The sequence below is a fragment of the Pieris rapae genome, chromosome 8 (genome assembly GCF_905147795.1).
Source record: "Pieris rapae chromosome 8, ilPieRapa1.1, whole genome shotgun sequence".
NCBI classification, from domain to species: domain Eukaryota; kingdom Metazoa; phylum Arthropoda; class Insecta; order Lepidoptera; family Pieridae; genus Pieris; species Pieris rapae.
This window is the reverse complement of record NC_059516.1, coordinates 9300336-9314721: the sequence shown is the minus strand read 5'-3', so window position 1 is coordinate 9314721 and position 14386 is coordinate 9300336. Positions and strand designations below refer to the sequence as shown.

Genomic DNA, 14386 nt, shown 5'->3' with positions numbered 1-14386 from the left:
CCCACGTGAAAGGATTGGCCATTCAGTGGTCCAAAAAACATCAACGGAAAACTGATATATACATTTTAATCATGGCTTAGATTGGTAACCTAAAACGCAAAGCTAGTAGTATTAGAACCAAAACTTTGTAATAACATATTCCTTGGTATTGTCTTTTATTAACATAGCTTTTACACATTAAAGAGAACACTTTTTTTTACCGGAACATTGAAGCTATGTATTATTATAACCGTTATTATAATTGTTAAATAATTAACATAATTATAAAATTGACAGCGGGCGTGGTCACGGTGACTGAAGACTAAAAGGTGTTGCAATCAACATTTTTGACATTCAAAGAAGCATATCACAGCTGTTGAAAAAGTTATATTATCTGTATTTATTTTCCCGGAGTTGATTTATTATTTTTATATAATTATATAAAATCATTTTAAGTTTATAATTATTTAATATACACATATACGTAGCTTCAATCCGGTAAAAAAGTGTCTTCTTTAAACATATTCCTCAAATTAATTGCTGGTAGAGATATAATGAAACAATTATACATATAATCATATATTTTTATTCTGTGACTCTAGTAGCCAATGGCGGATTTACAACTTTTCAGGGCTATAAAATTCGCAATACAATTGTCCTATAAATTTTTTACAATCCAAATATTTCATGGAAAGTGTAAAAATTTATATTACTTAAATATAAAAAATTTTGGGTTTGAATTTTCAGCACAAAATTACACACACATAATTCAGTTTTAAGTTGATAGTAACGTCAATTTCTTTTTGATTTCAATTAGGTAGCAAAAAAATCGGACCCATAATTTTTCGCCCCCATAATCTACCGTACTAGTAGCAAAATTAAGCATAAAGAAAGATCAAACAACAACAAAACAAACAAATTCCAAATCAATGTGTGACAAGTAAGATAAGATAAATAAAGTAAGTAAAGTAAGTAATATGAGATAAAGTAACACACTTTTACCCTAATGAATGGTTCACAATTTATAAAATAGATTATTTTTTATTAAGTACTTCGGAGCTGCATGGTCGTGATTTATATTAGCTTTAATTATCCTTTTCTCAACGTATGTGAACCGGGATCTACACTTATTTCCATACGAACATCTCCAGATCATAGAATCCTTTACTGCATCTATTCTTTTGGCCATACAAAATGAGTATCCATCTAATACTGCGATTTCCTTTCCGTTCAGTTTCTTATAAAATTTTACTGAAAAAAACGTACGCTGCTGTATCACCGAGTTTAACTTATATTCTAAGGGTACATTATTTATATAGAACTGGGGCAAACGGGCAGGAGGCTCACCTGATGTTAAGTAATACCGCCACCCATGGACACTCAATGCCAGATGCCGAGTGCGCTGCCGGCCTTTTAAGAATTGGTACGCTCTTTTTTTGAGGGACCCTAAGTCGAATTGGTTCGGAAATACTTCAGTGGGCAGCTGGTTCACAAAGTGGTGGTGCGCGGCAGATACTGCCTTAGTAAACTTACTATTTGTTAGATCCTGTAAAGTTTTATAGAGCAGCTATTTCAAATAATCATGTTAATTTTTTGGTCATAACTTTTTTAATTCATATCGTGTCATTATGAAAATTGGCATACAAACAAACAAAAGGGTTTATATTGAAACAAAATAAAAATAATAACATTAAATTACACAGTAAATAAAATACAGATTAATTGGTCGTACTTTTTTGCTAGAAAAATTTTTTACATATTACTTTGAAGTTAACACAGTCACATATTATCCAACATTATTCCTCGGAATATTATTGTTGAAGGAAAAATGGAAGTTACCTTACCATCATGTTACTTATCAACTTACTGAGAAATATTTTGACGGATATGTTATCTGTTATATTATATTTTAACTGTGCGTAAGTAGTAGGCCTGTGAGTAGATATAGATAGATAGATCAGGATGTCGTAAATAAAACACAGATTAATTGGTCGTACTTTTTTTGGCAATGTGACATACATCAAGTTTATATTAAGAAATGTTTATCAATAGTTCTCATTTATGACTATAATAGCCTAAGCAGACTATAGTGTTAATTCTATGTGGATGGGATAAATTATTTTTCGGTTTATTACTAACCTTAACTAACTTAAACATTAATCATATTTTATGAGCATGGCTTCATGAGCAAGTATCACAATGATTCTCATATTTATCATTAGTATATAGTTAAAAAAGAAACATAAAAATTACTACATCAGAGTTACAATAATAGCCAGCAAAAATATGAAAAAAGCAACCATTAGCACAATTATTCAGTCAGACTTATTGCCGTCATAAGCAACATTGCGTACATGAATTGAAAAAGTTTGGTATTTCGCAGTTATCATTGATGAGCTGCATATATAATAAGATCTTTATATTTATCATTACTGATTGGAATTGGACCTTTATAAGCTTTGACTAAGGCTGGAGTTATGTTATTTCTAGAATTGTTTCTAAGCACAAGGGTGATGCACGTAAATTATTCATCAGATAAAGCATATTTGTATTGAATTTTATTGCTCGCTGTCTCCTCAACACAAACTTCTTTTATGCCTTTCCAAGTACCTTTGTTGTTGGCTGTATTTATAACCCAGTTCTTATTCTTTATTTCATATTTAAATTCAAACACCAATGACTAATTTGCGTCTATAACTTAATAAGAATCACCTGCTACTTTAGCCCGACGTACAAGTAATTTCCATTCATCCGGTGTATAAATTGTTTTGTGCTCAGAAGCCCTTTCAATATCACTGTGGACAGAATCACCCTCGTATTAGGTGTGTCTCTTTTCAAAAAATGTATGTGTTATATGTATACCATATTTCTTTGCTACATGAGCATACAAGTTATACTAGTATACTATGCGATTTCGAAACTCTTTCGTACCCATTGAGACAAACTTATTTATGAAGTCATTAACGCAACTGACTTCGTTGGCCGGCTGGTTGGTTCATATGAATCACAAGTATCCTTTTATTTATGGAAACTCAAATTAAAATTAGTGTTTACTATGTCCCGATACTGTCTAAGACTAGAAGCTGTGTTTGAATAACTATTGAGTTCAGGCCATTCTTTGTATAAACTGAACATTCGAGCGACGCTCAAGTCACCATCTAAATGAAGGCTTTTGGACGCTGCTCTATTATAATGCGACTCTACTGGTACAAATGATTTAACGTGGGCGCAAACCGACGTTACCATGTCTTCGTCGACTATTCGATTATGATTTTTATGTTTCCCCCTCATGTCTTTTTGAATCAAAGTGCTTCCGTCATACTTATCCCAAGCCGTCCGAACTAATCTTTCGGTAATCGAATATGTACTTAAAAACATAACTCTACAAACCTCTATTTTTGATGAACCTTTTGGCAAAAAATACTTGTAAGTGAATTGACGATTATTCTTTAAAACTCGTTGAAGACCCCTTTTCTTGTGCTGTTTTGATGAATAATTGGCAACATGCAACCATTGTTTCTCACGAATACCTAATTTCCAAAACTTATCAAATGCATCCTGTCTTTCTTCAAGTGTTAACTTAGTGAAACATTTATTTTTACACGCGCAAGGCTTACCCATACTTTTCGCTGGTACAAGAAGGCCTTTTTTGGAGGAGTATTCTTTTCCACCATTTCTTAAGCGCTTTCTAGTCACGTCTTTCCAATCATCATAATTTTGAACACGTTTTTTACGTCTACATCGAGTAAGAGGCCCTGGAGACGACTGACATGAAGACACAACTGTGTTGATTGAAGCTGCTGAGCTGATATTTAAGGACACGGCATGTAGATTTTTTGATGGTAAATCTGGTGAAGCCACATTTTGACATCCTACCATTAAATGATCTTCTCTAATAAAACAAGTAGAAAATGGTTTGTTTGGGTTAATATTTTCAGCTGTAATGTTTTCGCTTATTCCGTGTGAATCGTTTGCAGAGACATTCTCATTAATGTGTTTCTTTTTTTCTATTATATGGCGTGCTCCTAGAGGTAATGGTGAATTGCAATCTGAAAACGTATCAGTGTGTTACAAATATATTATAAATTATTAATATCACAAGTCAACGTTTAACCTTAAGATGATTCACAACAAAAATATTCAAAACTATAGAAATAATTCAATTTATGTCTTTTATATATTATTATTATACTATTGTAATAAATTGTAACTATTCTTTTATTCACACACGTAGAACATTATTTCGGTAGGATTCTTATTTTATATAAAAATATACACAGATAGTTATATAAATATATAGATATAGTTTTTCATTAGAAAAAAGTTGGAACTAAATTTAGTATAAAAAACAAAGTGGGATGGTCAACACATATATTATCAAAATATTTTTTTTTAAATGCGATAACGAGAAAAAACATTCTCAACTAACCAAGCTTAAAATATTTAAATCAAAACCAAACCTAACGTAAACAAAACCTAATGTTATGTTGATATAATTAATTAATCATACTCAGATTCGTTCATAAATTTAAAAAAGACGTTTACAACGACTTTTACCGACAAATTGTGTTGGTAATAAGTTTTTACTAAGCCACTTAACTAACAAGCAGCAATAAATGGACGACTCTGAGTATGGCTTTTGACTACCTATTTCACAACCATTGAGGTAATTTAACGAACATATCATCCGAATAATGCTGTTTATTTTAATTGTACTTAATGTTAGATAAATCTTAATTTTAGTGTATTAACACTGCCAATCATACATATTACAAGAAGCATCGTAATGCGAAAAAACGTGACGAATTATCAAAAAGAATTCGATTTTCATTCATTGACATGGTGACCGCACGAAGACAGCTGTAAACTATACACGGAAAAAATATTACAAATATTTGTCTGCATTATCAGTGATTATGTTTGTTGATATATGTGACAATATTCTTATCAACTGTCATTATTTCTGCGGTACATTTTAAGTTGCTATTGCAGCATATCCAATTGGTGACAACTCCCGTGTTACCTGATGCTTTCGCAAACCTATATCGACCTACTTGTACAATAGGCTGCCCATTTTTCGTTCTAAACTTTACCACTGAAAATACAGAAAATTGTATATAGTTCCGAAAGGCTTGAATGGAGTAGATATTTCGTTCATTGTATAGACATCTTAAGGATTTAGTTGGTGACTAGGCTAACGTTGCTAGCGTCAATCTGTTTGCTCTTATATATTATATTATTATATAATATAATTCAAAAATTTTCAAAGAACCTAAAATGGACGGGAACTGTCAGGCACAGATGGCGGATCACCTACGTGCCTATAAATATAAACTTGAGAAGAGAAACGAAGTTCCTTTGGATTCATTAGTGAAGGAATTGAAATATTCTTTTAAGTTATAATAATATTATTTTATTATTACCAAATATAATCTAATATAAACTTAACTCAGTAGGCTCAACTTAAGTATTTTTCAAAATAAGAGTGCCTAAAATATTTTTTTGTATTAATTTATTGTGTTTCATTTTGATAACAAATCTGAAGATAGAGACATCTATTGACACCCATGTACATTTTTTTACGAAAAAGTTCCGTTCCATCATAGAGATGTCGCAGCATCGTCTTTACAATTTTTGGTTAACTTTTTCCGTCTAGCCCCCTTTCGCAACGCGCGATGAGGAATTCTGTTCCAAAAACATACACAGAAATTCAGGGCCTGTGTTAAAACGTTTCAAAAATGAAACATATTTATTATGTATGGAATTTATTTATTTTAAGAATCTTAACTTGGAATTAAAAAGAAATTCAAACGTAATTTACGTGACCGTGAAATGTTTATTAAGTTACGTATATATATATTGTGATGTACGATAAGGTCCAATTAGGTCAACTTCGCTTGTAATGAAGTGTCAATTTAGATTTATTAGACTAAGGGCCTGTTTCACAATGTATGGATGAAGTTCCAAAAAGCTAAGCAACACATAAATTATTCGAAAGATAAAAGTTCCTTCGCCTTTCATGATGAATAGCGCTATCAATCAGTCGTGAAACGCAGAAATACTGTTTATCCTACCAATAAGTAATAAATGACTTATTTGGAACTTATGTAGAACTTATACGTACATTGTGAAACAGACCCTTAGATGCGTAAAATTACTTGTTTTCGATACTTAATTATTACACCATTAAAGCCAGTTGTTACCCAGCTTCAAAAAAAGAGTTTTATTTAATATATAACACATACATATAAAAACCACCACCGAGCTTAATTAGTAACAATTACAACATTTTTTTTTAAATTCTATATAACCATTTGAGATTAATTATCTACGAGAAAAGATAAAAATTGAACGTGGTTGTAACCTAAATAACGCCAGTAAGAAAATTACTTAGGTATTTATTTTACAGGATTTTTATATTTAAAATTAGGTACAAATGATTAGTAAAAAAGAAACAAAAACCTATAAACTACATTCATAAGACCGAGAATACTGTCCATACTTGGAATTCTGATTTATTAAATATTGCTTTGTATAGGTTACTAATAAAAGTTTTCACTTTCAGCACCAGTGGTTAAATGTTAGGTTGTGCAGTAGATAATATCCGTACGTCGATTTCAAAACAGCGATTCTTCAAGTGACACAAGCCAGTATCACAGTGCTCCTAAAGAAAACCAAATAAAAGTGTCCTTACACTAACGACTTACTGCTATGAATGATTATGTTCATTTCTTATTTCCGAGACCACATCGTCCACGGTGAAAACGCTCACTCTGCAGCCTAAATGCTTTTTCGTGCACGTCCATCTAGATTTCAATCGAGTGCCATGGGCGCAGTTGAATCGATGAATGCCAAGGATCATCAATCTATTACCTTGAATGGTTTTGCCGAATACGGGTGCTAAAAAAACAGATACCATTTATTTTTATTTATTTAAGTATTATATACAAAAGCCAAAAACAGAATGCACATTCAAACATAAACATAAGGCACAGTTTAACCATTTTATTCAAACAATATAACAATGCTTAAATTCATACTAAATTCTGAATTATAAGTTCTAATATTCATTCATCACATATAGTGATTATATATATTTATATAAATATTTTATTTAAAGGTTGAATATTCAACCTTTAGACCAAGAATAGACACTGAAACTGCCAGATGTCTCGCTTGAATTTTTTTAATTAAATTTTTATAAATATACACAAAGTTTCATAACGATACACATAAATCACTTATACCTAGGTATTCATTATTAATTATAGCCTGTATGCATATCGCCAACTACCTTAATCAGCTGTCCAACTAACAGCCTAGCCTTTTAACTTAAAGGCGCCGTTTAACTAGCGGCCTGAAAGATATCAACCGTAGCGTAATCCGTCGCAGCCAACTAGCTTAATCAGCCGTTCAATTAACAGCCTAGCCTTTTAATTAAACGGCGCCGTTTAACTAGCGGCCTGAAAGATATTCAGCCGTAGCGTTTGCTTATTAGTAAATATTTTTATTAAAACTGGCTGGGTAATGCTTCATTGAACGGCTAATTAAGCGAGTTAGCTGGGACATGCATATGACAACAAAAAAATCTTCGTTTCTAACCAAACTCAAAAAGGATATTGGCTCGGTTTTTACCATACGTACCTGATCTAATGATTGTGAGTGTTGCGAGTTATAATTTCATCAGGAATTTGAATAACACTAGCTTTACAACCTTTCCAAAAGCACGAACAGCGCCACGTGGCTTTTGTAAGGCAGCCTACTTTTGCTTCGTTTTTCTTATGATATATGTATCCTTTGTATAAAAGCTTCACACCGCGTCTCGTTTGAACGAGTGTTGGACCTGAAATAAGTTATATTCATTAAAAGGGCTATTACACTACGCGATATTCAGACAGTCTTAGTAAGACTGTCTTAAAATCTAACTAGGCAAGCTCGCTATTACACTGGACTGAATACCGCATGCTAACTCATTTTACTCATTTGCAAAGCGTACGTAGTCGGTGACGGATGTCGCCATGTGACTTAACTTACCTTACCTTACCTTAGAGTAGGAGTTGCCGAGTTTGAATGACTATTAAAATGTTATATTAGTAATTTATATTATTATATGTAATTTAATAGATACTCCATACATTCAATATGGCAATAAAAATGGCATGTCTCGGTACAAATCAAGAACAGAACCAGGCTGGCACACTTTAGTATGTTGTCATTAGAGAATCGCAGAAAATTTAATTGGTTAAATTACTGATATCTGATATTACTGTATCTCGTGTTTTACTTCTGATGTCTGGGCCTATTTCGACATATTATGTATCATTATATATTAAGTATAAATAAACGAAATAAACTTCATAGAACAATTTGGTGACAGATACTATTTTTAAATATAATACAAAGCAGCAGCAAACGAGCAGAAGGCTCACGTGATAAGTAAGTGCCCATTGATGCTAGATCCCAGAGGCCTCGAGAACTCTTTTCTTGGGACCTTCGAAGACTAGACTACTAGGTCGACTTCGTTCGGAAATACTTAAATGCGTGGCTGGTTCACACAGTCGTGCGCGACAGAAACTATCTTAAAAATCGCTTAGTTGTGGAACGGCTATAGAATTTTAATTGTAATATAATGTTGGGTTTGGCTACCAATTCTTTTAATTCCCGCCCTCTTACATAGAAAAACTACTTGAAGATTGAAAACATTAACCATATGAAGTTCTTACTTTCTTTCTCCATCCAAAATATTCTACAGTAATATTTATTGATATAGTAGAGATTCTTATACTGAAATATATATGTACACTGGTTAAAATAAGGTAAAGTTCAAGTTATTAACTCATTTTATTAAGTGCTTAACAGTACACATGGTATACCATGATCGAGAATCATCTTACGCTTTGTATATATACACACAGAAGATAGACGTAATCTTTTGAACACTGATTATACCTGAATAAAAGTAATGCACAAAATATGGGTAATGTTTATGCATTTATGCATGCGAGCTTCACAAATAAAATTAAGTCATGTATGAAAATGTTATAATACTGTCTTAACTTAAGTACACATCTGTCTCGTTCCATCACAGCGTAATCACAATTCGACAGAAAGAGACGAAAAAATAATTGATAAACGAATTTAGTAAGTTAGTAATAAGCTGTAAATCTTTCGCAATAAATAAAAAAAATAGTCGTTCAATGAGAGGAATTCTTCATGTTTAGCACAGTATAACTAAAACGAGACAGTAGACTGTATGCCAGGCGTTAAGTGTTGGTTGACATAATATTGAAAGAAGATCAGAAGGTTTCATATAATACCCATATTGCACTGCTACCTTAAAGAGATGATATGCTGTAGGCGTTGCCTTCTCCGTGGATCAATCCAATGCTATGCGTGTTTGTATCATTGAAATAATGTTTAAATTAAGTGAACTTCCTATTAAAGACAAACACAAGAAACACATCAGTTGTCTTTTACGTTCGGGCAGTGAGGACCAATGTCGGGTGTTATTTTCAGAGGATTAACAGATCTCTATCTTCATTAAACGACGCTCTAAGCACATGCTAAGCAGATGCAGAGGCGTACGATGCTGTTGATCCGTGACCAATAGTGACAATTGCAAAGTAGAAATATATTAAAATGTTAATAGTGCACATTTGTATCATTTTTTTAATTTTTATTAACTTAATCTAGTTTTCTTTTACTTTCAATGTTTAAATATTTTCACCTTTATCATTGTAATTTTTCCCTCGTTTTTGTATGTGATGTGTTCTCTGTATGTGTTTCGTTAGTGTGCTTTTAAAAAATAATAAATAAAATACAGCGCGTAATTCTATATACTTGAACGAATGCGCCAGTAAATGGTGTACGCATGTACAAGACTGTGTTTAGACATTTAAAAACTTGTAAGCAATTTGCCCAAAAAATAGGTTTTTGATGTAAACAAAAGGCATGTACAATATATAATTGCATTTAAGTTTTCAAGTGTAAACAGTTGCATACAATATGTACAAGAAAATGGCATCATGTAAATGAGCCTCTACAAGACGACTGTTGACAATTATTGTACTCCTTACGCAGGATTTATTGAAACATTCCTTACATCCGCGCGAATAGTTTTATGTGAAGGACAGGGGTAAAAGTAAGGATGGAGGCCGTGTGTCACACCTACGTGGCGCAATCACAAGGAACAAAAATAAATATATTTTAGTTGGATTTTCGTTAGATGTTGGTAGTTAGTAACATTATTTATTGTACGCACCAAAATGGCGGTAGTATCGATTTCTGCCGCCGCGAAGAAAGAATGTGGCACTGTAAGTAATTTTACTTTGTTTAGCTGAATTAATTGTGATTAGGAAAAGGTTTTTGCTTAACGTAATTGTGATGTAACTATTTGGCGCAAAGTGATCCTGTTTTTACTTAAATCACGTACTTATTCACGTTATTTAACAAAATTTTTTCGTTTTATTTAAGTGTCAATGAAGCACTGTATAAGGTTTCCTATAGAGTATTACATTTCGTTCAACTTTTCAAACGTTTTTAAAATGATCGGAATCTTTTGTTTAGTTTTGTCCATTGATTAATATAACTTAGAACTAGCAATTGGAGGATAAATCAATTGATAGACATTAATCCGAAAATTTACAGCTAGTAGGTTATTTAAAATATATAACCTATGTACACAGCATTCATTTCACCAAAGAAGGTAATCTTAAAAACAACAAGTTTCGAATATCTATAATAGTATATATAATATATATTATTATATTTATTGACCATCGCGTAATAATTAATAAAATAATAAACAAACTAGTGGCGCTTCAATCTTTTTAGGTCTGGGCCTCAGGATTTTGTATTTGTTTTATAATCATTTTTCTAATCTAATAGCCAGGTAAGTGATCAGCCAGCCTGCCTGACATACGACGCCAACTTTTGGATTAAAAGAATTTTCCTCGCGATGTTTTCCTTCACCGTTCGAGCGAATCTAAAATGCGCACAAAGTCTGTTGGTGCAAAATCGGGAATCGAACAAGGAATAAAGAGTCGCATGCTGAAGCCACAAGGCGAACACTGTTCTTATATATCAATAAAAATTACTCTAATATTTTTAATGGAATGTCATAGACTACATATAACTTATGCTAATGTGTTTTTACTGCATTAAGTTCTATCGTCTTTGATCTTAATTTGACAGTTATAGTACAAGTTCAGTTTCTCTTTAGGTAGATGTGTATGTATTCCAGTTGCGTACAGCACTTGATTTCCAAACGTAACTACCGCGGCATTGCAGCCCTTCCATTGGTGGGTTGAGCAACGCCATCTTGTTTTCCCGGCTTTCTTCGTCGCGTAGTACGTATAACCGTTCAGTTTGAGCAAGCGCGTTCCCGTTCTCGACGCTACGTACTCAGCTAAAAATAAAAAATAAATAAGAATCTATTCTATTTTCAACCGTAATGTACTTTAAAAGGCGATTGCGATAGCAGACGCATGATTATCGTGACCATTATTCTTTGAATAAAAACGGGACATGGGTTTTATTTAGGTCAAATAATACATAGTGAATGAAAAAAAAAAAACCACTTTTTAAATTTATTTATTTATAATAATATTAGTTATATTTATCAGAAATAATTGTTTTACTATAGTTGGTGACGAATTCATATTCTCTTTCATATACTGCTGTTAAAATTTTCGCGCGGTTTCTGAAAACGGGACAATTTTGCGTCCGAGTACACTGAGACTCGTAATTGCAAAACGGGACAGTCCCATTCCAAACGCGATGTCTGGCACGTTACGTATACGCACGACTGCCAGCTTGACTTATCCTAAGCACATTACGCGCATATTATTATTATTAGAGCTGCCAGCAAAAAGCGCGTAAACACATATCATTGAAGAGAAATTTGTTAGCCTTGAACACACCGTTATCATTAAAAAAATTAAAAAAAAAATTGCTGGTGGCAATAATACCAGCAATTATTTATTAACAAGTACCCATCAACGACTTTAATGTTCTATTTTAAGTATCTACTGCCAGACCTAGGTTGTTGGGTTATACGAAATTCTACGTTTGTCACATCGTGTCCAGGCCTAAAAGAGTCCTAGATGTGCCAAGGTCTTCGCACACTGATTCTTGCTGAAAAGAGACAGAAAAGCACCAGCAGCAATCGTATACGAATTTAATATTAAATAAAACAGATATCGCTAATTAAGTTTCTATATTCACTTGACAAAGTTTAACATATAATTTTTATATTTATTTTCAAATACCTTAAGTACATTTTAATACTTAATATTCTAAGACAATAAAACGGTGATTTTTGAAGTAATACTTCTTTTAGCGCGATGGAGAAAAATGATGACAGTAAATTTTTACGATGCGCGCGCACACCAACACCTAAATTCGACATCGTAAAGTTAGATCTAGGTGGCATGGAAATCGATAACTATGTTCAAGTTGTATATTCTAATATTTTTTATATTTAGAACACACAACATGTTCGTAACAGTACAATTAAATAGTGTGAATAAATAAATATTATTTTCGTGTTTTTAAATCAATTTCATATACGATGGTGATAGTATTTCCTAATAATTTATTTATTTAAATAAAATCATTTGAATAATTTTCAATATTATTTTTAAATCACTACTGTATTTTAGTTTATTTTTCTATACGCCAAAAAAGTATAACTTCTAACGCGTGTACATAACAACACACACCCCTTTTTCTACATATTTGGGACTATTTATTCATACTAGTAAAAGCTTATCCTAGAATACAACATTTATAATTTTAATACAGCATTATATCACAAAATTAAATAAATAACAGCACAGCACATTCGATGCTTGAATGATTTTTAAAATTTTTGAGAATAACATTTCAGGTCACATTAAACAATGTATGCTTCTAGAAATTTTATTTTAAAGTATCCCACCAATAAATGATTAATGAAACTGTTGCAGAAGAAACGCTGAGTTATTATTTAAATACACACTAATTTTAATCTACTAATAAAACGTTACTATCTAAAATTGCTTTAAACCAATGGGGTCACGTAATTTTATTCTTTCGCCGGGAATCGTACCTAACACAAGTTTAGACACACTTCTATTTAAATTGCTTTATTTGTTTTAAATATTGTAGTATTGTTTGATGATTTGTTTTTTTTAAAGAGTACCGGGAGTTTTTTACGCCGGCTTTTTCTCTCGGCCTACACCCTCTGTCTCCTTTGCCGATGAGTAGGGATGCCTACCGGTTCGAATTTAATGATGTGGAATAAGTGATATCTAATGATCTTATGTTAAAAAATACACGTATTTTATTTTTTATTTTTATCCAAGACAATAAACATTTTCTAGACCTAAACTAATTTTCTAAAAAAGATTAATTTAGTAATAAATCTAAAACGAGATCGCTGACTAGTTATGTGTGTGCAGTCCCTGGATATCGAGTATGTCAGAGTTGATCATCCGAATTCGAACCTTGCACTTCTGACGCCTCCGCTTGGAGCAATACCAAATACTCATACCAGCTGCGTTTGCGTAATTGGTTGAAAAAGTATGTTTTCCAAGTCGTAGTACATAGCTGGCTCCTCTGGGTACCAATTCGTATTCTGATGGTAGATAACCTGAAAAAAATACATAATTAGTACTTATCCGTATAAATTTATGATTAAGATGAAAAGTACTTAAAGTAAAAAGGGTAAAGTAGGGTAGAGAAAAAAATATTCATTTTTCAAACGGTTTTTATATCTAGTATTTAGAACAGCATTCGTTATTATTCTAGAAAGCACTAGAAGATGAAATATAATAAAATAGAACTTATCACTATATCGTGGGATTCGGCAAACATTTTCGTATTAGTATTTGTGTCTACGGCAATAAAATACAAGGGCATTTAGATTCATGAGCCAGTTGACAACTCATACCATACATGTTCGAGAGCGGGGCATTCCTTATTTTATGCTGGCAACATCATGACGTCACTTTAAAAGTTCGAGTCGTACATACATAAGTGTTTACTAGTATCATCAAACATCCCCCACAAATACCTGTTTAATGTGGCAAAAACAAAAGAAAGTTGGAAAGACGCTTGCGGTGCGATGGAGTTGCTTGGAACTTATTGTAAAACAAAACCCGCGTAAATAAACGCAAAATACTATATGTCCCTTTCTTTTGAAAATAAAAGAACGCAACACAAGATGTATTCAATGATTGTGAGCCAAATTCTTCTTAATAATAACATTATCGTATGTTGTTATGTTTGCTCTACAATAATTTTTCCTACTACAGCTCCATAGAACTTTTGATCCTCTGCTGGAATTGTTTTTGTTATATCTATATTTACCCATCTCTAGAACGGGTTGCCCAAAGCGCGAAGTTGTAAACCTCATAACTAAAAT

The 14386-nt window shown here is 32.4% G+C and overlaps 1 protein-coding gene across 3 annotated transcripts in view; it reads right to left on the bottom strand.

The window, feature by feature from the left end:
• LOC110998605 (protein tramtrack, beta isoform) overlaps positions 1-14386 on the bottom strand; it is a 297133-nt gene that overhangs the window by 55015 nt on the left and 227732 nt on the right. The window contains exon 5 of one of the 3 annotated variants that reach the window (XM_022267332.2): positions 2983-4028. The exons of the other annotated variants lie outside the window; for them this stretch is intronic. Within the exon in view, the coding sequence (XP_022123024.2) occupies positions 2998-4028 (1031 nt within the window). The 3' untranslated portion in view covers positions 2983-2997. Of the gene's footprint in view, positions 1-2982; positions 4029-14386 lie in introns of those variants that run through there. 3 annotated transcript variants of the gene reach the window in all.